The following is a 26,406-nucleotide window of genomic DNA, read 5'->3' as shown; positions in this document are numbered from 1 at the left end:
AATTATGTTCTTTCCACTATATCACACAGCTTCAACTGCTACTATTTCTAAAAATAAGTCATAACGCTCCACTTGCACCTTATATTTGTACAGTGCAGCATACCTTTCAAATCATTTTCATCTGTAATATTTCTGTGCGTTCCTAAAACTATCCTTCAAGTAACTTAGGCAAAGAAAATAAAAATGACTAACCTTAGATCACAGAGAAATGATTATTAGGCATAAATGATAGCTGATAACAACAGCTATGCTTATTGAGCACTTAAGCCAAACATTTTACAGTGTGTCGTCTCATGTAATCCTCATTACAAACCTGTGAGACAGGAATACTAACAATCTCATCTATTTTACAGATGAGGTAACAAGGCTCAAGGAACTCTAGAGTTCACACAGCTAAGAAACGGCAGCACTGGAATTCAAGTCCAGGTACTGGTAAACTCACAAACCCCCACTCTCATCCACAGCCTCATATAGTACTGCCTCCCTAAACGGCAGTGTTCTTCATAGAATATTATGCTTGCACTGTAATTAAGTTAAACTAAAACTGGTTGGAATTCCAACTTAAAATTAAAATCAGTCTGCATTCCCTAACCCACTACTAAATGCAAGTGGCAGAAGTAGCACAGGGTGCAGGACAACATCTACTAGGAATTTAAAAGAAATTTTTCACTGGCTGACACATGGATAATCAGAAACTCAATTTAATTTGGGAGGAAATTAAACCATAAAGCTCCCAGGATTGTCCTCGACGAGGCAAAAGACAGTACCCTGACCATCTAACAAATGAATCCACTATTTTAACATACATTCAAAATCAAAGACATTGTTGTTTTTTTTAAAAAGATTGGCACCTGGGCTAACACCTGTTGCCAATCTTTTCTTCTCCTCCCCCTCCTCCTCCTCCTCTTCTTCTTCTTCTTCTCCCCAAAGTCCCCTGGTATATAGTTGTATATCCTAGTTGTGAGTGCCTCTCGTTGTGCTATGTGGGATGCCACCTCAACATGGCCTGACAAGCAGTGCCATGTCTGCAACCAGGATCCAAGCCCTCGAAACCCTAGGCCCCCAAAGCGGAGCACGCAAACTTAATCAGTGGGCCATAGGGCTGGCCCCCATTATTTTTTAACTTATCCAATGAAATAGTAAAAATCATCCAGGATGGAAAAGCTCCACCCCAGTTTCTTCCTAAGTTGACCAGGTGTATTGATTAGTATTTTAAAAGTTAGATTAAAATGCTGGGGCCAGGACCACCAACTTCTAGATGTTTCTGGAGCTCCTTTCTACATCCTCATAAAATTGTACAATGCATACTCTATTGTCACACTTGTTTTTAATCATGGGTACTACAGAATAAAAAGTATGGGAAAAAATATATAATACTTAAAAATAATCAAACTACATAAAAATGCCTTTAATAAAAGCTTTGTATATACTATAGTATTAGCCCTGTGAAACTAAATGACATTTCTTTTAAATACACAGCAACATAAAAGAAATAGCATAAAGTCAGAGAGAAATATTGAAGTAGAAGATTCATGAAGCCATTTTTATTCTGAGGATAAAATAATTTCATTTATTTGTTGATATTTAACAATTTAAGATATAGAAAGCACCTGTCACAAAGCCCTATAATTATTAAACATTACAAAGAATATATTCATGCAAATTATCAATGTTTGAAAAATTCAAAACATTACTGCTAAGTTTTTAGAGTATGATATAATGTTCACTAGACCTATCTCTAGCCTCATAATTTTAGAAGTAAAACCAATTTAGTTTGCTAAAAAATAAAAATAAAAATAAAAATCTTCGAAGCAAATGAAATAACCCTCCAAGGAGATTCTGAGAGAATGGTAATTTTTAAAGCTATTTTTAAATATTTGTTAAAATGAAGTTTCAGTACACGAAAATAGAAAAAAATGAAAGGCTTGGAGGAGCCTTTGGTGAGTCATAGGAAGAAAAGCAAATCCAGCTGCACTCCATAAACTAAAGATTTGTAACTAGAACTTTGAAGAAGCTTTAAATCAGAAACAACTATCTGAATCGTTAACATCTAATACTCATTTCAAAAACGTACTCCAGGGTAGCTATTTTTGGAAAAACATTCATTAAACTCTTCAAACCACAAGCACAGATGAATATTTTTTGGTCACTAAAGGCCCTCCAAGGTGTTTAAAACACATACACATGAAAATATTCTGAATCCTATAGAAGAATAAAGAAGAGACAATTATAGAACACAGTATTTTGAAAAGCAGTTGGCAATACCGTGGTAATGAACAATATGAGAAGAGAGATGTGGGCATCCAACCTAATTTGTTAGAATCTAAGCACAAAGAATTAAGTATTACAGCACTTAAAAACTTATGATCTGGGACCAGCCCTGTGACGGAATGGTTAAGTTCACGCACTCCGCTTCAGCAGCCAGGGGTTTGATGGTTTGGATCCTGGGCACAGACCTACACGCCATTTATCAAGCCATGCTGTGGCGGCATTCCACATAGAAGAACCAGAATGACTTATGACTTGGATATACAACTATGTACTGGAGCTTTGGGGAGGAAAAAAAAGAGGAAGATTGGTAACAGATATTCGCTCAGGGCCAATCTTCCTCACCAAAAAGCCTAAAGAAAACCTTCCGATCAATTCATCCTTACTAACTGGGCCCAGAATTAAGAACACAGACTAGTCAGTATTCCTCACCCTTAAGTAATATATGGAATGTTTTTAAAGAGTAAAAATTCAGTCATCCAGTATTCCCTTAAGTGACTTTTATCAAAATATTATTTAAATATGTATAAACACAAAAATTATAAACACTGTATGGTTACAGTTCTTATACAACTAAAATAAATAAAATTACAAATTGAATACAAAACTTATTCTAATTGGCATTAATTTACTATGACAGATGACGGTACTTGACTGAAACTAAACTGTGATTCCCAATATGAAAATGGTTCTGTAGTGGTAGTTCTTTGGAATAAGAGAAGCCTAAGGTGAAGACGTTATTCTCTCACCACTTTTCTCTATTCAAACTATATAAACTTTTATTCATATAATATATTGCTGTTATTATGTCTCCTAACTGGCCCCAGAAGATTCTCTCTTCAGTCTTGACGCAAGAAATAGACTGATCAGGGGCACACCACAATCATTACTAATCACTTGAGCAGCTCTTGTTGCCAGGGCTAAGGATTTTGGTGGGAGAGACAACTGAAATGGACTCCCTGAGTCAGAAAGCGATAGGAGAAGCCCTGGGGAGGCTGGGTCCAGGTGGTGGCAATAACTGCCAGAAGCAAAGTGGCCACGGTGATCCTAACAGGCAGCAAGGATACGGGAATTTTAGGTCATCTCAGGCTCTGTTGTGATAGGCAGAAATCCACGACTAATTAATCAGATCCAAGAATTCAATTCAACAGGCATCCCACTGACATCTGTTTTGATTTAAATAACCCAAAACGAACAACTCCAGGTCTGGTGAACAGAGACCGGTCCGAGACACTACAGGAGAGTCGTGGCCTCTCCCCCAAATCTGAGATCCACAGTTCTTGAATGAAGAGGAAGCCAAATCCCTCGTGGAAGATTTTCTTTCCCCAAATGGATCTCTGGCCACTTACCGAGGTAATCACGAGCTGGCAGAAAAGGGAAATACACAATCCTCTTAACGATTCCTACCTACTAGCTCTGAGCGAACATTAATTCTTAGGAATTAAGAATACCCCCTGTCCACGACTCTGACTGACTATGAAAGTCAGGTATAGGGGGTGGAGTTCTAACTCAACCTCTTCTCAGAGTCGTCATTGTGAGAGCCCAAAGACATTCTAGTTTTCAGATATTCCCCCAAACTGACAGAGTCCCCATAATGGCTCCCTGGCTTAGGAGGAAGGAATATTACAGTAAGAAGTGCAAAGTAGACGCTGATCAAATTCCCTTTCCTAATCAGAATCATTGCCTTTCTAGGGGAAATTTTCTAAAATTTCTGAAGGAAAGGTGAGATGTTATAAGCCAAAGGGGTATAGGTTCTGGGAGGAGCACGCTTGCTTGAGTAGCAGGTGTACATACTGCCCTCCTCCCCCACTCTATTACTGTACAGGCAACTCAAAAGATGCCTCCACCTAAAATGATGTTGTATTGAACCTGTGAAAGCCCCAATGAATACAGCACAGCCCCCTAAGGTTTTGGAACAAGGCCATGGCCCTTTCAGCAAGCAACTGAAGCAACTATTTCCTTTTGAGAAACAGATCCTGGCTTGCTATTAGACTCTGGTGAAAACTGAATAGAAGAACATTAAGTGACCATGCAACTAGCAGTTCATCATTAATTATTATTGGATGCATTTAGTTCTAAATTCCAGAAGGCCATGATCAAGAAAAACAAGCGTAGGCCCAAACAGGATGTGAAGGCACATTTCAGTTGCATATCAGATCACTTACACTCCCTAGGAGCATCCTGTGCCCTGCTACATGCCACCTCTCCCTCAAGCTGCACCTATGGCTTCATGAGGAGTACCCCACGACTAGTGAGTTTAGGACTGAGGGGGCAAAATTCCTCCCTGGTTACAGAAAGACCTGAACAACACATTGGCACGAGCTGCAAGAGTACTATTGTTACATGACAACTCCATCCAGGGGTGATCCTGAGAATAAGCCGAGAAGAGAAATCCTCTCTACAGGGAGGACCTAAAGCAGTGCATCTCATTACTCACTTTGCCTGGAAATAATATGAGGCCTGAGGTCAGAATCTACATGCCAATTTCTGGCATTTCTAATAGACTGGCTGAATGATCAGGACAAGGAAGGAACACATTCAGATGACTAGTGACAAGGTGGTTTGGGGAATGGATATTTGGATAAATCTCTGAGAATGGGACCAGCATCTGAGAATATCTGTGTTCCATGTGACTTCTCAACAAAAATACCCCCACTAAGAAGAGGCTCTTAATAAGCAGATGCACAGGGTGACTGTTATTGACAAAGGGGGATACTCTCCTTATCTAGTCAACTCAGCACTTGACAAAGCAGTAGTGGTGGCAGGTAATGGTGGCTACACATGTGCTCAACAACAGGGATTTCCTCCCACCAAGGCTGACACAATGGCTGTCATTGCTAAGTGTCTCTAGATGATATCCTCCTTCCGATAAACCACTTACCTCATAAAGGATGAACTCCAGTGACCGTTTTCATCCTGGAGAGATGAGCAATTCGTTCTCTTCAGAAGAGATCTTTATTCTGTGTTTGGATATGATTTCCCTGTCAGGCTGCTACCGACACTACCATCTAGGTCTTACTTGTGTTCTAGCATGGTACCCTATTCAACACTGCCTCTGATAAATAAAATCAATTCCCAGCAAAAGTAAGGCAACTGGCTAGTGACCCAGGGCTTCTTTAATCTTAACACGTACCCCACCCATCTTTCAGAAGCAGCCTGGCCCACACAATGGTAACATAGCCTACAACAACATAAGCAAGGCTTCAGCTGGGAGTTACCGTGTTGGGAGGCTGGGCTATTGCTGCAAAATGCAGATTATGAGCTAAACCAGCATTCTTCCAGTTGGGTAATGGATGTGACATTTCTCACAACTACAATTAATGATCTCTCAGAAGTTTGCTACCTGTCTCTAAGCCTGGCAGTTGCTATAAACTTTTGTGCCCAAGAATGCTTCCATAAAGAAACACAATAATGGTGTGTCTGAACTGGAAGCTGAGCTTGCTACCTGGCTCATCATTGACAGAAAGGACAAAAGAGATGCTTAAATAGAGTGATATATCAGCTACCAAGAGGGCATATGGATACTGGCATACAATGTGAGCCAGGAGGAGTATAGATGGCATGCAGGAAACGCTCTGGAGTGCTTCCGTAATAACGTACAATGAAAGATACTGCAATTCTATATAGGCTAGGCCATCAATGGCATAACCCTTCAGGATGAAGATATGAATCAACCCATGAGGCAAAGAACCTTGACAAGCTGGAGTCATAGCCATTTGCAGAAATAATGCAAATTCTTTATTTGATGTGTATATTAGCTAGGATCAGGTATCACTGATTATGACATAAAACTCAAAACAACAGTTTAAGCAATAAGCAGTGTATTTCTTTCTTATGTAAAAGAAGTCTGAGGGGCCGGCCCAGTGACATAGTGGTTGAGTTTGTGCACTACACTTCGATGGCCCAGGGTTTGCCAGTTTGGATCCTCGGCGGGGATGTACACACTGTTCATTAAGCCATGCTGTGGCAGCGTCCCACATACAAAATAGAGGAAGATTGTCACAGATGTTAGCTCAGGGCCAATTTTCCTCACCAAAAAAACCAAGAAGTCTGGAGAGGGTAACCCAGAACTGTATAGAAACTCCACAAAGATGTCATGTTCCTTCACACTCTCTAGTCTACCATCCATAGGATGTGGCACTCATCCTCATGGTCAAAAATGGCTTCTAGAGCTCCAGATACCACATCAGTATTCAAAGTAGCAGGATAAAAGAAGGGACAGAGAAGGGTAGGCCCCCTCCCTTTAGGAGACTTCCCAGAAATTCCATATACTTCCACCAGTATCTTTTTTGCCAGAAATTAGTCATAGAGCCACATCTCTTTTCCAAGGTAGAAAGAGCATCAAAGTTGAGAAAGGCAACCAGCAGTCTCTGCCACGGTGGGTCAATAGTTCTTGGTGTTTCCTCTGCCTTACTACTTCTTCTGCCCATATAGGTATAATAGTAGTGGGCAAATTTACCATTTAGCCCACAGGTTGAAGAATATAAAAACTGGGTCACAATACAATTAGAAGAAGATTGAATATCACTCAAGACTTGATAATGAGTTATTTCTTTGGGGAGGTGGTATGTTTTTAGTATGAGTGATTAATTACATCATTTTAGGTGGAGGCATCTTTTAAAATATCTATTCAGTAAGAAAGCAGGGAGGGCAGGCAGCAAATTCAAGCAAGGGTGTCCTGCCCAGAACCTGTCCCCCTTTGTCTCATAACAACATCTCACTTTTCTTTTCACAGAATTCATTTCTCTTATTCTGTGAGGTCTCAGTAGGCCTGAAATACAACAGTTTACCCCACAGATGACCAAAGGAGTGGCCAATGGCCCAGGCAGGGCCAATCATAGTACACCTTTTGATCTACATTATGTATAAGATGAAAGAAAGGCTGAATAGGTCCTCTCTGATGGGAATTTGAGCCTTGAGGAGCCACAGAAGGATGAAAGGCAGCTACAGCCAAAACTTCCTGACAACAGTGCTGTACTGTAGAGGAACTAAACTATCCGTAAATTCCTGCTACTGATATCCCTTAGAGCTTCCCCAGTTCCCATTCTCCCTAAGGCCTGATTTTTTAACTCCCTCTTCAAAACTGTGATCTACCTAGCGTCCTTCCAACAAATTTCCTATTTTTGCTTAAGTAATCCAAAATGAGTTTCTTTGCTTGCAACTAAACAACACTCATATACAGTCATGTGTCACTTAACGACAGGTATATGTTCTGAGAAACACATTGTTAGGCAATTTCATTGCCGTGTGAACATGATAGAGTGCACTTACACAAACTCAGATGGTATAGCCTTACATACCTAGGCTCTATGATACTAGTCTTATGGCACCACTGTCATATATGCGGTTGGCTGAAATGTCATTATGCAGTGCACAACTGTAATTCTACACTCCTTTCCAACCCTAGCTCCAGTGTCTACCTCCCTAGGAGCACGTGACCCATTCCTAACTGCACTTTAGACATATCCACATGCCACAAACACAAAATTACCCACTATACTCTGCACCCAAACATGCGTCTCCTCCTGTATGCCCTCTGTCAGTTAATGGTATCTCAATATATTAAATTACGCAACTTGCCTAAAATCTGCTCTCAAAATTACCAAGTCCTGTCAACTCCACTTCACAAATGTAACTTGAATCCATTCTTTCCACTTCATCTCCATCACCTCCACCACCACTGCCTACGTTCATACCCCACCTTCATCCTCCTCTACCCTCAAGAACACCTTCTCAATTTTCAATATTCAACTCAAATCATCTCATTGAGACTTTATTTGTTTTTTGTTGGGAAAGATACTCTCTGAGCTAACATCTGTTGCCAATCTTCCTCTCTCTGTCTTTTTTGTTCTCTCCCCAAAGCCCCAGTACACAGTTGTACATTCTAGTTGTAAGTCCTTCTAGTTCTTCTATGTGAGTCACCACCACAGCATGGCTACTGACAGACAAGTGGTGTGGTTCAGCACCCGGGAACCAAATCAGGGCTGCCAAAACGGAGCATGCCAAACTTTAGCTACTAGGCCATCAGGGCTGGCTCAAGACTTCATGATTCATTAGCCTCCTGCTCACTGGACCACTCTATTCTTTGTATCTTCATTTTACTTGGAAACATTTTTAGCCCAACACGTGTAACATTTTATTGCACTTATTATTTTATACACCTATTTCCCTTATTTGAATATAAATCCTGGTGAGGAGTAAGGGGAAGCAGTTCAGTATCTGGTGTTCTTTGCAACCCCTAATAATAAGCACAGGACCTAGCCATTAAGAGACACACTTAACTAGCTGCTGAAAGAAGAAAGGAACGGAAGAATGAAACGGCACCCCTATCTTACACCATTCACAAAAATGAACTTGAAATAGATTAAAAACTTAAATATAATACCTGAAACGGTAAAACTCCTAGAAGAAAACAAGCAAAAAGCTCCCTGATATTGGTCTTGGCAATGATTTTTTGGATATCACACCAAAAACCAAGGCAATAAAAGCAAAAATAAATAAGTGGGACTACATCAAACTAAAAAGCTTCTGTACAGCAAAGGAAACAATCAACAAAAATGAAAAAGCAACCTACAGAATGGGAGAAGATATTTACAAACCATATATCTCAATATCAAAAAACCCCAAATAATCCAACAAAAATATGAGCAAAGGGAGGCCATGCTGAGGCAGCGTCCCACATAGCACAACCAGAAGGACCACAACTACGATATATACACTTATGTACTGGGGGGCTTTGGGGAGAAGAAGAAGAAAAATAAATAAATAAATAAATAAATAAATATGAAGAAGAATGGCAACAGATGTTAACTCAGGTGCTAATCTTTAAAAAAAAAAAAAAAGAAAATACAAGAAAACGATCTGAAAAGACATTTTTCCAAAGAAAACATACAAATGGCCATTAAGTGCATGAAAAGGTGCTCAACACCACTAATCAGTGTACACTTTAAATAAAGTTACTTGACAATTTTACCTCAGTAAAGCTGGGAGCAAGGGAGGAGAAATGAAAAGGCCATAGCAATCTTCTGCCAGGTCTTCCTGCTCTAGTTTTTCTTTTCTGAAATCCACAAGCTCCACAGCCGCGAAAGCCAGCTTTCAAAAAGGCATTTCTATTCAGTTCTCTACTACTTAATCTTTATAATTTAATTTTCATGTATAGGTACAAGGTCCATTTCAAGGTAACTGTTCGTTATGGTATGAGGTAAGGATTAAGGTTCTTTTTTTTTCCCCAGCACGATTTGCTGAAAATACTATCTTTTACCCATTGGATTACCTTGCTACCTTTGTCAAAAATCGATTGACAATATACATGTGGGTCCATTTTGGAACTCTCCATTTGGTTATACTGATGTATATGTCTATCTTCACACCAATCCCACACGGTCTTCCTTATTGTAGCTTGGTAGGAAATCTTGAAATCATTTCGGTAAATGCTAGATTTCTGGAGCCTTTCTCTACATGCTCCCTCTTCTTCTATATTCTGTCCCACAATTTCCAGCTGCCTCAGCCTCTCCAAAATCTGATCTGTCTCCTCAACTCAGCAGCACTGCCATCCACTGCTTGAGTTCCCCCTCTCTGTGCTGCTATTTGGACAGTATCTCCCAGCAGAAAGCCAGAGTGATCACAGTTGTCAACTCAGTTGTTTTCCCTCTAAAAGTGTTCACAACCCTGTGTTCCTGTGCTCTAATCGGAATATAGTCGTTTCACATATTTATCCAGTTTTCTACTATTTATAGTGGAAGGGTGAGTCTAGCATTAGCTACTCTACCTTGGCAGACGCAGACATTCCCAACCTGTCCTTTTTGCCTTATCCCATTCCATCCCACGTTCAGTTCACACCAAACTACTACTTCCTTACACTTGGCTAAGCAATTCCTTGTACCTTAACTGCTTTCCCTGCCCTGGTCATTTCTTTCTCATCCAACATGACCCAACTCTTATGTCATCTCACATTTGAAAGTCTTCAATTTTCTGTAGAGAAAGACTTTTTCACCTCTCTGTCTCTACAGCATATTGTTCACACATACTATAGCATTTATCCCAAGATCCTCTTGACTATTTGCATGTCTCCTCACTAAAATGAATTTCTAATAATAATGATAACTGCTAACTTATGGATACTTTCTATGTGCCAGGTACTGTTCTAAGAACTTTACCTATTTTTACCCATTTAATCTTGATAAAACTCTAAGATATAGGTACTATTATTATTCTCATTTTACAAATGAGGAGAGTAAGGTACAGAGAGATTAAGTAAATTGCCTGAGATCACACAGTGGTAGAGCCAGGATATGAATCTGAACAGTCTGACTCCAGAGCACATGCTCACTATACTGTCTCCCATGAACTCCTGAAGGGCAGCAACTACGTCTTATTCTTGTTTGTACACCCCATGCCCAGAGCACCTCAAACATTTGTGGAATGAATTAAAATTTATAATTTTCTCCGAGTCATCCAAGAAAAAGTCCTTCATGAGCAATGTAGGTTTTCAGTCAGTAATTACAGAACTGAATCTAGAAAGGGTCTTTCATAAACATAGAAGAGACTAAAATTAAATTTCTAATAATAAATTCAAAGAGCTCTGAAGAATTTTACCATGCAAAAAAGATTAATAAGGCTTCTTAAGTAGCTAAGTAACTGTAGCGAACTCAGTCAGGAACAGAAAGTCTCTACCAAGGAATCAATCCTCCCTAAGAGAGAGACTAAACGTCATAATTTGTCACCAATAAATGGATACTAAATTAATCCCATCTATCTAAATCTGAAGTAGAGATCAGATTGTTTTGAGGGCAAAAGTCAAAAGAGTATTTAAGAAAATTTAATCCTAAGAGCCAAATCTGTCAAGAATAATCAATGAAAACAAATAAAGCCACATTGCTCAGTGAAATCAGCTATGTTGAAACGACAAAAATTTAACCAATTCTATATATTAAAAAAAAAGTATTACTCATCACCTTTGAAACAATTAAGTATCCTCCATATGATTATTAAAAGCATTTAAGTTCTTGACAGTCAGTAAATAGTACACGAAGGACGGATAATAGCTCCCTTACTTGCCATATTCAGTGACAACACTAATTTCTACGGTAGTCTAGAATTGGCAACACCTTTGGAAATCATTTAGTCAAACTCCTTACTTCATTGCTTAGGAAACTAAAGCCCAGAGAGATGGAATGACTCGCCTACAGTTACACTGTCACCTGCTGAAGATGAAGCTAGAACCACAGGTCTACTGTTTCCCCAGCCTACTGTGCATTTGTGTGCCGTTCATTCATTCACTCCACTCCCCTTCACTCTCGATTCAAATGATTTTTTTTAGCTTTTCAAAATAATGAAATAATTATAGAGTCACAGAAAGTTGCAAAAATAGTACAGAGTCCTATGTATCCTTCATCCAACTCCCTCCAATATAGAGCTGTAGTACGCTATCAAAACCAAAAAAATTAGCAGTGGTACATTAGTGCTAACAAAACTACAGACCTTAATCCATTTTCAGCACGTTTTTTAAAGATGCATTCATTTGTGTGTGTAGGTGTATATAGTTCTATGCTACTTTATCACGTGTATAGATTCATGTAACCACCATTAGAATCAAAACATCAAACTGTTCCATCACCACAAAATACCTCTTTGTATTTACATCCCTCCCTGCTCCCCACACTATCTCTGATTCTAGCAAACACTAATCTGTTTTCCATCTCTATAGTTTTGTCATTTTAAGAATGCTGTAAAAAAGGAATCAAACAGGGGCTGGCCCATGGCCTAGTGGTTAAGTTTGGTGTGCTCCACTTCAGCGGCCTGGGTTTTGTTCCCAGGCATGGACCTACACCACTCATCAGTGGCCATGCTGTGGCAGCAACCCACATACAAAATAGAGGAAGACTGGCACAGATGTTAGCTCAGAGTGAGTCTTCCTCAGCAAAAAAAAAAAAAAAGGAATCATACAGTATATAAACTTTCGAGATTGACTTTTTCTTTAATTATGGTAAAACATACATAAAATTTATCATCTTAACCATTTTTAACTGCACAGTCCAGTAGTGTTAAGTATATTCACACTGTTCTGCAACCAATCTCCAGATTTTCATCTTGCAAAACCGAAACTCTATACCCACTAAACAACAAATCCCATTTCCCCCTCCTTCCAGCCCCTGGCAACCACCATTTTACATTCTGTTTCTCTGAATGTGACTACTCTAGATACCTCATATAAATGGAATCATACAGTATTTGTCTTTTTGTGACTAGCTTATTTCATTTAGCATAACGTCCTCAAGGTTCATTCATGTTGTAACATGCGCCAGAATTTCCTTACTTTTTAAGGTTGAATAATATTCCATTATACATATATACCACATCTTGTTTATCCATTGATCTATCAATGGACATCTGGGTTGCTTCCACCTCTTGGCTATTGTGAATAATGCTGCCATGAACATGGGAGAACAAATATCTCTTGAGACCTTGCTTTCAATTCCTTCAGCTATATACCCAGAAGCAAAATTGTTTCATGATATGGTAATTCTATTTTTAATTTTTTGAGGAAGGTGATTGACTTTTTTCATTCAGCATAATTCTTTTGAGATTCACCCAAGTTGCTGTGTGAATAAACAGTTCATTTCTTTTCATTGTTGAGTAGCATTTCATTGTATGGACGAAACACAGTTTGTTCAACCATTCACCATTGAATGACATCTGGGTTGTTTCCAGTTTTTTGGCTATTACAAATAAGGCTGCTATAAACATTCGTGTATACATTTTGACAGAAGTTTTTATTTCTTTGGGATATGTGTTCAAGAGTATAATTCCTGGGTTGTATGTTTAATTTTATAAGAAACTGCCAACCTGTTATCCAGAGTGGCTGTACCATTTTTACATTCCCATCAGCAATGTATGAGAAATCTAGTTTCTGTGCATCTTCACCAGGACTTCAAATTGTCAGTACTTTTTATTTTAGCCATTCTAATAGGTATGTAGCAGAATCTTGTCATGGTTTGAATTTACATTTTTCTAATGGCTAATAATGTTTCATATGCTTACTTGCCATCTTTTTATTTGTTTACTTGCCATCTTTATAGGCTCTTTTTGTCCATTTTCTAAATGTACTTTTTGTTTTCTTACCACTGAGTTTAGAGAGTTCTTTACATATTCCAGACACAAGTCCTTCTTCAGATAAGTAACTTGCAAATATTTTCTCCTTGTCTGTGGCTCCTCTTTTCATCCTATTAACAAGGTCTTCTGCAGAGCAAAGTTTTTAATTTTAATGAAATCCAATTATCAATTTTTTTCTCTTATGTAATGGGTTTTTGGTGTCAGATCTACAAACTGTTTACCTAACCCTAGGTCCCAAAAATGTTCTCCTATGTTTTCCTCTAAAAGTTTTATAGGTTTGTATTTCACATTTAAATCCATTTGCATTTCACATTTAAATCCATTTACATTGATTTCACAATGATTCGTTTTACATTTTTTTTTAATATGATGTGAAATTTAGGTCAAGCTTCTTTTTTTTTTTTAAAGATTTTATTTTATTTTTTCCTTTTCTCCCCAAAGCCCCCCGGTACATAGTTGTATATTCTTCGTTGTGGGTCCTTCTAGTTGTGGCATGTGGGACGCTGCCTCAGCGTGGTTTGATGAGCAGTGCCATGTCCGTGCCCAGGATTCGAATCAACGAAACACTGAGCTGCCTGCAGCGGAGCGCGTGAACTTAACCACTTGGCCACTGGGCCAGCCCCTAGATATCCAATTGTTCAGCACCATTTGTTGAAAAGACTTTTCTCCCTCCACTGAAACGCTTTTGCACCTTTGTCAAGAATTAATTGGCTGTGTTTGTGTTGGTCTATTTCTAGGTCTCTATTCTGTTCTATTGATCTGTCTGTTCCTCTGCCAATACAACACCATCTTGATCAATGAAGTTATATATATAAGACTTAACATTAGGTAGAATGTTTCTCCCACTTTTTTTCCCCAAAATTGTTTTAGCTATTCTAGCTCCATTTCATGCTGCTCATTTTACTTTATTGCACTGCTTATCCTTTTTTTAAGGTCCTCCCTATACCTAGTAGAGGTATGGCAGCCAGAGGAAGGAAGGAGAAAAAAGAACCATGAAGGAAACAATGTGTAATATACTACGACCACACTAAAATATTATCCAGGTAATTTCGATCCATTCATCCTAATGACACTCCAATTTCTTCATGAAAGGTTCTCTAGTATTCCAGGACACTTCAGTATCTCTAAACGTAATAGCTAATATATCTCCACTATTCATTAGCCACAAGTCATTTACTTGCTTCTGTTAGATATTTATATATATATGTGTCCAACACAATGTCTCTTCAACAAGGGAAATGGTCCATGTTTTAGACTTCTTTATATTCCTCCATAAGCTTCAATAAACATTGAATTAATTAATTGAGAATTATTTTTTCTAACTGGAACTTAAAACAGAAAGATCCTAGAAAATCTAGACGACAAAGGTAAAAGATCAGATAAATGCTACATTGTACCTAGTAATACGATAATTATCTCCCCAAATCTCAAGGTTTTAAACTTGATCTCACTTCTGAATTAAACTGTTAAAGAGTATACTTCTAGGCTCTTTTCCTTTTCTTGATGGAATTGATGGGATGGCTTATGTAAAAAAGAGAAGTTAGTGAATAATAAATTACAGTGATTTCCTTTTTTTCCTCTTGCTGTTTGCCAAAAATGCTACCATTCATCTACATTTTAGGGCTATTAGACATGATTCATCCCTAACGTACTGTATAGATTTACCCAAAAAGTAAAATAACCCAAGGGGTTCTTTACTGATTTAAGTAAATAGAAACTCAGAATGTCAGATGGAACCGTAAAAGAATTTACCACGTCTGGTTTTCTATGGTGCTAACTAAATCAACTACAAGGGGTCTTTGAGTCCTCTGGCTAATACGCTGAGTGACAGCACCTTCCTCTTAATTACCAATGCTTTGCTGACAATATTTCAACAAAGCAAGGTGTATAGCATTTGAAAAAATATAGCTACTTAATCCATGTTTTCAGCTATAATTTACAATAACCACAGTCTTCCTACCCAATGGATCAAATGCCTGCTCCTTTGCTAAAACAGAAATATACACAACTCCCTCCTTCAAAGGTTTTTATTCATTGGCTGCCTGTGAGTTTAGACTGTTTCAATAATTTGCAACACACTATCAAAGCAAATGTAATAAAACTATATGCGGATTCACTCTTTCTTTTCTTATAAACTAAAGCAATTCATATATGTTACCACAACAGCTTTGCTGAAACTTATTTTGTTCCTCTCCAATTCTTTCACTGTAGTATGGGACTAGGTAGGCAGGGCAGGCTCCAATCAGGAAAGTTTCAGAGCAATTAGTCTTACAAGCTTTCACCCAGTGTGTCTCTGGTGGCTTCAGAAGGGATCTTCTCCAAGACCCCATTTGATGCTCTGGCAACTAAGCAGATGAACTGCAATTCTCAGAAGATACTCATCAATAAGGGTCTTTCTAGCTCTGCATTTTTAACTTCAATGCTTTGTTACAAAGACTACAATACGCACAATGCAATATACTACCACAACCCTCACCACTAACACTACGGTTCCCACCACACACAGACAGACCCACTATCTGATTAGCAAAAATGAAGAAACTTCGGGAGCTGGCCGGTGGCACAGCAGTTAAGTTTATGTGCTTCACTTCAGTAGCCTGGGGTTCACCAGTTCGGATCCTAGGCACGGACCAATGCACTGCTTATCAAGCCATACTGTGGCAGGCATCCCACATGTATTTTATATATATAGGAAGATGGGCATGCATGTTAGCTCAGGGCCAATCTTCCCCAGCAAAAAGAGGAGGATTGGTGGTGGATGTTAGCTCAGGGCTAATGTTCCGCAAAAAAAAAATTAAGAAGCCGGATGGTTCTAGTGCTGTGAGAACAGAGTAACCTGAACTCAGACACTGCTCTGGGAGTATAAACTGGTATACATACCTTGGAAAACACTTGGTATTATCTACTAAAGCTGAACATGTGCATACATTCCTGTATCTACTCTCTCAAGACAAGTACACCAGGAGACACGTGCGAGCATATTCACAGTAGCATTTGTCATAACACCAAAAAATGCAAACAACCCAAATTCTGAGTGAAAGAAGATTGTGGCATATTCACACAACAGGATTTCATACACCAGTGAAAAACTAATGAAGTACAGTTAAATACAACATGGATGAACCTTAGAAACAATGATGAATAAAAAAAAAACCAAGTCATAGCAGATTATATGCAATAAACTACCATAGTTATAAATCTCAAAACTGAGCAAAATTAAACATGCTATTTTTTAGGGAAACACTCATGTAATTTTAAAAAGGAAAAATAAACACAAAATCCAGAACAGTGGGGGTCAGGCAGATGGACTGGGGAATACACAGATAGCTTCAACAGGATTGGTAAAGTCATAGTTCTTAAATTGAGTTCTTAAACTCATCAGTTTCATTGTTAAGCTTTAAAACATATATGTGTGTGTGTTTTGAGTGTGTATCATCCAGAATCTCTGGAGAACTAACATTCCAGCTACAGGACAAGTTTAGCCCACTCATAAGATGACATTCCTGATAACTGGGAACAACACCAAGAAATAAAATCACTTTACTATTGCTATTTGGTAACTTTTGTAGTAACAAAGAAGTGACAGGTGTCTCATAGAAAATTATAGCAAGGGGGTGGGCACGGAAATGGGGGTGGCTATAAAAAGGGCAAGTGAGGGATCCTTGCAGTGATGGAAATGTTCTGCATCATGACTATATCAGTGTCAATGTCCTGCTTGTGATATTGTACTATAGTAGTGCAAGATGTTACCATTGAGAAAAACTGCATAAAGGGTACATCGGATCTCTCTGTATTACTTCTTCCAACTGCATGTGAATCTATAGTTATCTCAAAATAAAAGTTTAATTTAAAAAAAGAAACAGAAAAAAAGATAATTTTTGTCCAGGGTTTCTCCATCTTGGTACACATTTTGGGGCACATAATTCTTCACTTTGGGCTGTATTGTGCATTGCAGTGTTTAACAGCATCCCTGGCCTCTACCTACTAAATGCCAGTAGCATGCCCCTTGTGACTACATCTCCATACCCTGCCAGATGCTCCCTAGGGGGCAAAACAGCCCCATTTGAGAACCACTGCTCTAGTCATAAAAGCGAAGAAGAGCTGTGGAAATGTTCCCAAAAGAAGGAGACATGGCAACTAAATGCAATACCTGATCCCAGGCTGGATCCTGTACTAGAGAGGAGAGAATGCTATAAAGGACATTATTGGGTCAATTAACAAAAGGACATTATTGGGTCAATTAACAAAATTGGAATATCAATGGTAGATTAAATAAAAGTATTGTATCAATATTAAATGTGCCTGAATTGATTACTGTAATGTAGTTATGTAAAGAATATCCCTATACTTAGGAAACACACAATGAAGTATTTAGGGGTAAAGGATCACGATGCACGCAATCTACCCTCAAATGATTCAGGAAATATATATGTGTGTATGTGTATATATAAATTTTACATATACATGTGAATAGTATACATATGTACATAATAGGTGAATCTGATTAAAGGGTATACAAGTGTGTTCTTTGTATTATTTTTACTCTTGCAACTTTTCAGTATGTATAAAATCATTTACAAATAAAACGGTGGGTTTTTTTAAGTGGAAACAAAAGTTGTGGTCCCTAAAATCCTAACGGCAAGTTTCACAGTGTAGTAGACCAGCATAAGTGATAAAAATCCCAAGAGGATAATGACTACTGACCGGATAAATTCCTACTTCAAGCCTGGTTCGTCGAAAAGAACTGCCTACCTCCAGCCTATCTCCCCCTCCACATTCTTTCTGGAGATGACCTCTTAAATAGGGCGGAACGGAAAATGAATCTATCTCATTATTAAAAGACCATTTCTAGAAAGTGACTCAAATCCTCATCCCTACTCGATTTCTCCACAAATCCCTGAGGTATCTTCGCTCTCAATAGTCAAGAAGCAAAAACGCGAAAAGGGTACAAGTGTTTCTCAAAAGAGAACCACGAATCCGTTCGGCTGAGCAAATGAAGAGAGAAGGTTAAGGTGAGCGTAGTCAACTAGAGACAACATCGAAAGTCTAAGAAGGCTGAGGAAAGGAAGGAGTAAAAAGAGACAAGCAGGGAGCCAGTATGAGCGAGGAAGGGTGTGTCGGCCAGGAAAAAGGACTAGAGTGGGTGCCAGCGTCAGCGGGACAGAGAGTAGCTCACCTGGCTGTGGTAAGCAGAGGGTGCTGAGTCCCCACCAGCTTCCGCACCTGCATAGCGATGTTGCTGAGTTCGTCGCTCAGCAGGCAACGGAGGCTCATAAAGGACGTGGGATAGCCCACGATCTTCTCTGCCTCTGACACCACTTGGTTCCAGTGGGCTGGGGACCTGGAAGACTGACCACGCCAGGAGCCCACCAAGGAGGTGGTGTCGAGGGACGGGGACCACCACAGGCGACGCGGGGAACCCGAGGCCCCGAGATAACGGGGCAAGCGAAACAGCCGCTGCCGAAGGCTCATAGTTTGAGTCTGACAGTGTCAGGGACCTGGGGGTGTCCGGAGGTGGCGCGGGGAACAAACCAGGGGCAGAGGAGGAACTTGCAGGGACTAGTTAGAAGCAGCGCCTCAGAGCGGGGTGGGTTCCTGGAGCCGAGAATAGAAAGGAACTTTCACTGCAGCTTTCTGCAGCATGGGCTAGATACACAACAGCCTCGGCTCAGCACCGTCCCCGGCCATCTGGGTAGAAACCACGGCCCCTGCCTAAATGGAGGACGCCATATTGGAGGCGTGGAAAGCGGCCTGCCGTAAAGATAGGGGCGGGCTGTTCAGGAGCAAATGTTCTTTGCTTTACGGCGCAGTCGTGAACGCCCCAGAGGGGCGGGGCTTTAGGAGGTGATTCCCGGAAGGTGAGGGGTAGGGTGAAGGCCTCAGCTCCTCCCATCTAACACGCCCCAGTGCAGGCCTGCGAGGATCGCAATTGCGAGGGACGCAGGGCGGCGCGGAGCGGTTCTCCAGCCTCTGGAGTCTGGGCGGAGTCTGGTTTATGAGAGCATTCCCAGCGCCCAGCACAGAGTGGACATACAAATGTTTGTGTCACGAGCGAGGGTCGGTGTCCACCAACTCTCTTTCCCTGGCCCCCAGCTCCCGCGGAAGGAAGGGCGGCAGGCGGAGGCGCCCGCTCCTCTGGAATGCCTCTCGTAGCTGCCCGCCGCTAGCCCCTGGCCGTGGTAGTGGAGCGGCGTGAGCGCGGCCCCTAGGGCTGCGGGGCTTCGGGACCTGCGGCCACGGCTCCGGTGGGACGCAATGTCCAGGCGCGGGGCGGAGCCTTCCTGCCCTCAGCTGCCAACCAGGCGGAAGGTGGCGTGGCCCGGCGGAAAGCGTTCTTTTTTCCAAGGAATGTCCTCCATCCTTGTCCGAGTCACTGGCTCCTCTGCCGGCCTCGGTTTCCTCGTGTGTACAGCCCAGGCAGAACCAGCAGTGCCTCCACAGGGTGCGGAAAGGCCTGCGCCCAGCGTCTCTCGTCGTTCTCTTTAGAAGAAAGCTCTGCTGGCCATCCAGGATTCAAAACTGTATCACTGACCCACCCTAGTGCTTTCTACTTATAGCTCACATATGTGTTCATTTAATCCTCAAAACAACTCCATTAAGTAGATAGTGTTAGTATTCTTTATGTTTCATATGAAGAAACTGAGGCACAGCCAAGTCGTGTCAATTACCTAAGCCCACACTAGACTGGGATGTGAATCCAGGTACTCTGGTTTCTGATTCCATGTCCCCACCCCCCTTTTTAAGGTTGGCACCTGAGCTAACATCTGTTGCCAATCTTTTTTTTTCTTCCTCTTCTTTTCCTCCCCAAAGCCCCCCAGTCCATAGCTGTATATTCTAGTTGTCAGTGCCTCTGGTTCTGCTATGTGGGATGCTGCCTAGCATGGCTTGATGAGCGGTGGGTGTTAGGTCGGTGGCCGTGATCCTAACCTGCAAAACCCTGGGCCACCAAAGTGAAGCTGGGGAACTTAACCACTGGGCTATGGGACTAGCCCCATGATTCCATGCTCTTAACCACAATATTACACTGTCCCTCTAAGTAGCAAGCTACCAACCTCTTTATCCTCGTTGCAGAGGGAAAGCAGTGGTTATCGTTTTCGTAATGCCATCTTTTCTTTTTTCAGGTATGTCTAGCATCCTCACCCCGTTGTCATCACCCAAAATGAGTGTTAACAAACCCTTGTTAGTAATAAACAATATATTGCCCAATTTTACACTCTTAAAAATAGCTTGTAAAACTCTCTTCAACTTTCAAAATTCTTTCAAATCCATGATTGATATTTTTAAAATTAGCATCATGCATAATATTGGACTAGACTCAAGCTACATATAAAACCTTGGACTTAAAGGGCGTATTAAAGAGTAATTATTCACTTTGCAAAAAAGATGCTTTTCTCTACAAAAAGTGTATCTGCAGACTCCCTTCGAATGGCAAATTTCCCTTGTTATTTATTTATGCTGAGGAAGATTCACCCTGAGCTAACATCTGTGCCAATCTTCCTCTATTTTGTATGTGGGTCATTGCCTCAGCATAGTCGCCAGGAGTGGTGTAGTCTGTGCTGCAGAACTGAACCAGGGCCACCCAAGCGGAGCCTGCCGAATTTGACCACTAGTCTACCTCCGGTCCCCACCTTGTGATTTAAAAATCTGATTTTATTTCCAAAGACTCAATTTAGGCATAACTTTTCAGGGGTACATTTTAAATGAACCCCACTTACTTATGCTTGTAAGTATTAAACACAATCTGAGCTCACAAAATAAGTAAGGCAAGCTGAAGTTCAAAAATAATTCCTGTGAAAGAGATAAACTCCTGGCAATAAAATTCAGGTCTTTCTAGATGAAAATAAATGTGGAGCGTCAGATACCTTAGCATTCCAGAAAGTTCCAAGGCCGGAACTTTCTGGGTTATCCAAGGTGAAAGAAGTCCTGAAAAAACAGACAGAGATAAAGACTGAATGTGATATATTGTGCACCTGAGGCTGTTTCTCCAGAATCATGGTACCTTAAGATTAACTTTTCATGCAGTTTCCTTAATACCAATTCATAGCATGTACTTTAATTTCTCCACAGAAGCCAAGTGCATTATTCTCTGGTCATACTCTATTAACCAAGTTTCTGATTATTCACGGGACTTTTGGTCCCATTTACTTTAAATAATCGGCACTTTTCTTTATACTTACAGTTAAAAGATTGCATTATACCTAATAATAATCAGTTTTTAGAAGGTTAAAATGGTATTTGTTCTTTAATCTTCCAGATTAATATATAACTCCTTAGAGTCTTTCTGACTAAAGAGATTTCTGAATTGCTAGTGACTTTTGGAGGAGCAGGGAGGAGTAATATCTGTGATTCTGCCACTGATAATAGTAATTTGGGGGATGTCTCTGAATGGGTACATAAAGAAAGAAAACAGCAGGGTTTCTCAACTTTGGTACTATTGATATTTGGGGGGCACCCAATTCTTTGCTACAGGGGGAGGGCTGTCCTGTGCACAGTAGCATGGTGAGGGGCATCCCTGGCCTCTACTCACTAGATGCCAGCAGTACCCCTCTCTGAGTTGTGACAACCAGATATGTCTCAGAACATTGCCAAATGTCCCCTGGGGAGCAAAATCACCCATGAAAACACAGAGAAAAGGGAGAACCTGAAAACAATGTCCATCATGACATTTACTCCTACAAAACAGCAAAAGAAAAGGTCCTGGGTGTGAACAGACTTGCAGTTTAGAAAGTGGATGCTTACTTCACAATCTGTAGAAACCTCCAACCATACACAGAAACTTCTCCTTGGCGTTGGGATTGTTCTGGAGACAGCAAGCTGACAAAAGATGATCAGGATTCCTCCTCCACTTTTCTCAGGATCCTGAAGCTGGTAAACTACAAGTGGGCTTCACTCACTGTGTCCTCTCTGCATTCTGCTGACCTTAGAAAGAAGGGAGGTCATATTTGATGTCTTTTTCTTTGCCTGGAAACCTGAACCAGCCTTTGGAAGCTCAAGGCCTTAACAAGAATGGTGCATACTTTGGGCTTTGGCACTTCCACGATTAGGTGAGTGGAAATAGATAGAGACACTGCAGCCACCCTCCTCCTATCACCCTCAACACAATCACCTATTGTCTATGCTAAGAGAGTTCTTCCAAAAGCAGATGAAAGTCTCGTGGTATATCTTGGGGCAGAATGATAAAAGGAGGCAAGTAATCAGATTAGCAGAAATCCAAAAGTTTGACCACCTACTGGATTGGCAGGCTTTGGAGAATAGGGACGACACATATTGCTAGTGAGAGTGTAAAATGGTACACAGCACCTACCGAAGGGAATTTGCTAATCCCTAGAAAAATTGTGTATACGTTCATCCTTTAACCCAGAAATCCCAGTTCTGGGAATCCTTCCCAAATACAAAATGACTTATGCATAAGATTATTCATTGCAATATTGTATGTACTAGCAAAAGGTCAGAAAGAAGCCAAATAACCACAGTTGGGGACTGGTTGAATAAACTTGGGTAGATCCATACCATGAAACACACTGTGCAGCTCTGAAAAAGAATGAGGGCCATCTCTTTATGCTGATGTGATCTCCAGAATATATGTTAACTTTAAAACAACAAAAAAAAACAAACCAACGTTCAGAACAGTATAGTATGCTTTTATTGTAAGATAGGTGAACTGTGAATATGTACTTGCATATATTTGGGATGGGAGGGCAGGTGGAGGAGGGGAGAGGCATGGAAGCAGACTACTCTGAATATACCTTGACTACATAGCTTTGACTTTAGAATCACGTTTATATTTTACATATTCAATATAATTTTAAATTCAAAAGGAAAATGAAATTCCTAAAATTTGAAAACAAACTGAAGCAAATGATCTAACTGTATATTAAGTTGGTGGCATAATCACACCAAGTAAACAATTAACTGACTTTAGAAAATACTGTTTTCACTCTATGTTCATAGTGGAATATGCTCTCAGGATAAATACACCAACAAAGAAATCTTAAACTTCGTTCAGCAGTCTTATTGCTAGTAGAAATATAGGTATTATTATTTTCAAACTCTTCTTGTGTATTATAGGTAAAAACAAATATTAGAGTTCTCAGGAACAATGAATTTCAGAGTAAGTAGAATTCATGTAATACTAAAGTTGAACTGGAAATAAAATGAACTGTGATTTGTTCTTTTCAAAAATGTTTCTTATGTCCCAGTAAGAAAAGTTTTTACATTTTGGGGGAAAATAAAAGAAGCATTTTCTTGCTTTGTCCCTTGAAAAGGCCTGGAAGTAATGATAATCTTGTAGCAATGAGCACCTTTAGCATTCATATTGTACTTTCAATACATCATTCCCTATTAAAAGGAACAAATTCTTTCTAAAATGGCAGATTTCAGGCCGGGGCGAGAAATGCGTGTGATGAGCCTGGGACACCCTGTTGTGCCAGAAATCAAGGAAGGTATTAAAATCTAAAATCTAATGGGACAGGTCAAAGGGACAAAGGGATCAGCATAAATGAGCTTCCACTGGCTGAAAAGGGAACAAACTGAGCATCAAAATAGAGTAAGAACTACAACTGATTGAAATTCATTGATGACATATAATTCCTTGAGTTCCTTATTAGACATAACCAGGGCAATACTCTGAATATTTTCAATGTAATGAAAAAAATTGAACATTTATCCTGACTTTCCTGTATGAATTACATTTAGTGGTGTCTTAGCCTGACTTACCCCCTTGAAAGCTGAACCTGAGACAAGGGCTTACTTTTAGGTAGTTTATTTTGGATAGTGATCTCAGGAAACAGCAGTGGATGACTAGGGAGAGTAAAATAGGGAAAGTCAATACAAGGGTGTTCTTGAGTTAGTCATCTCTGTGGCCTTGAGCCTGCCGGGACTCTAAGTTACCATGTAGAATATACTTCATAATTGTCATCTTGATGCAAGAGAGGATCAGTTATTTACCAGCTCCCATCTCCCATTGATCCTAATTTCCCCCCTTGGGGCCTTAGCCTCCTCACGTTTCTAAGCTGTGATGTGAGTGCTAGGCAGATATCCCACCCTCATGGAGTCAGGGGAACTCTGTGGGCAGAGTGTGAGATGTATACGTGCATATGAGGAGAGGTGCTGTCAGGTTACACCTGCAGGAGGCAGGTAGCATCGGCAATGGCTGTAGTAAGAGGCAGGCTGAGAGGATGTGAAACAGGGAATGCGTCGTTTCTAATGTGGTAACCACATAGCCCAGGCTTTGTAACATTTATAACATAATTCCATCTAATAAAAGAGGAAGAAAGGGTAGAATTAAGAAACCACCATTTTGGAATTCTTTATGAAATAGGCAATTCAGGCAACAATCAGATGAGAAGCTGATGGGGAACTTAGCAATGGAGGCCTCGAGCTATACCACCTGCAACCACTAATTAGTCTCAGAATCACTAGGAGTGGGGAATCCAGACAGATGTGCCTCCTGATGTGGTGCATTATGAAATACACAGCATCACCTATGAAATATTTTTGCCAAAATAGTTGAATCTAAATCTCATCAAGCCTGTAGGTCTAACATCATTTTCTAGTGAAATAACTTCACAAGGAAGCAAACAGACCAATCCGGTATGTCAGTCATTCTACAAGCCAACTGACTGGGTTTCTTCAACAAGACAACAGGATAAGATGGGAATGAATAAAAGGATTCCTCTAGATTGAAAGATTTTGAGAGGCAAAACAAATCAAGCATAATGTATGGACCTTGTTTGGATCCTGATTCTAGCAAACCCCCTGTAAAAAGTAAATTCTGAGACAATGAAAGTAATTTGAATTATAGTTTTGATATATTAGATATTGCAAAGGAATTACTATTAATTTTATGTATGAGTATAAAAGAAAATGTCCATATTTTTAAGCAATGCATACTAAATTATATAGAAATAAAATAATACAATGTCAGGAATTTGCTTTAAGACCCTTTAGGAGGGAAAAAATGAAGCAAGTATGCTAAAATCTAGAAAGTTGTTGATTCTGGATGATGAATAGATGGTATTTGTTATACTAGTCTATTTTGTATATGTTTGAATATTTTCACAGTAAAATATTTTTAAAGAGGCAAGTAAATATCCTCAACCCTTTTTTACAAATGAAAGGAAGTGAAATGACTTGCCCAATGTTATAAAGCTGGAAAGTGGTGGAGCTAGAATTAAGGCTCAAAATAGTCTCACTTCTTCTCCTGTGTCCCGTTGTCTTCAGAAACGAAGGCACTTATTTACTTACCCACTTATTTTCTAACATAACATTTCATAACATAACATTTCACACATAATTGCTTTTTGACACACTTTCATCATTGGTCCATGCATTGTTCTTTTTTGTTTTATCATGGTGATAGGCGGCTTCCAAGATGGTCTCCACTGACTCCTTGCAGTCACACCCCACATGGTCCTCTTCTACATTGTCTCAGGGCTGGTCCTCTGTGAACATCAGCAGAAGTGATGGTATGTCACTTCCAATATTAGTTTTATGAAAGACTTTGCAGCTTCCGTTCTGGGCTCTCTCTTGCTCATTCCTCTCTCTCTCTCATTACTTGCCCTGAGAGAGGCCATGTCATGAGCAGTCCTATGGAGAGGGCCATGTGGTGAAGAACTGAGCCTCATGCCGATAAATGAATGAGCCATCTTGGAAGTGGATCCTCCAGCTCTTTCCGAGACTGCAGCCCTGACTCAGAGCTTGACTGTAACCTCATGAGAGAACCTGAGCCCAAACCACCCAGCTAAAATGCACCCAGATTCCTGACCCTAGCAACTATGTGAAGTAACAAATATTTACTGTTTTAAGTTGCTAAGATATGGAATAATTTTTTATGCTGTAATGAATAATACTACAATCTATTAGTCTTTGTTTAATACATGCAGTGAACCCACCACTAACACAAGAACTAGAATATTGACAATAGACTTCTGTCTGTGTGTACTTCCTCCATCCCATTCTCCTTACTTCTTCAATCCAAGGTTATCTTTATCTTTAGTCTTATATTTATCATTCCCATGATTTCTC

At 40.0% G+C, this 26,406-nt stretch overlaps 1 protein-coding gene across 3 annotated transcripts in view; it reads right to left on the bottom strand.

Moving 5' to 3' along the window:
* PDSS2 (decaprenyl diphosphate synthase subunit 2) overlaps positions 1-19,119 on the bottom strand; it is a 269,150-nt gene extending 250,031 nt beyond the window's left edge. For all 3 annotated transcript variants that reach the window (XM_046677266.1, XM_046677267.1, XM_046677268.1), the window contains exon 1: positions 18,557-19,119. In XM_046677266.1, coding sequence (XP_046533222.1) covers positions 18,557-18,852 — 296 coding nt within the window. In that variant the 5' untranslated portion in view covers positions 18,853-19,119. The remainder of the gene's footprint in view (positions 1-18,556) is intronic.
* Positions 19,120-26,406: the final 7,287 nt, after the last annotated feature.

The sequence above is a fragment of the Equus quagga genome, chromosome 11, assembly GCF_021613505.1.
Source record: "Equus quagga isolate Etosha38 chromosome 11, UCLA_HA_Equagga_1.0, whole genome shotgun sequence".
In the NCBI taxonomy this organism is placed as follows: Eukaryota; Metazoa; Chordata; class Mammalia; order Perissodactyla; family Equidae; genus Equus; species Equus quagga.
This window is presented reverse-complemented; position numbering and strand designations above follow the sequence as displayed.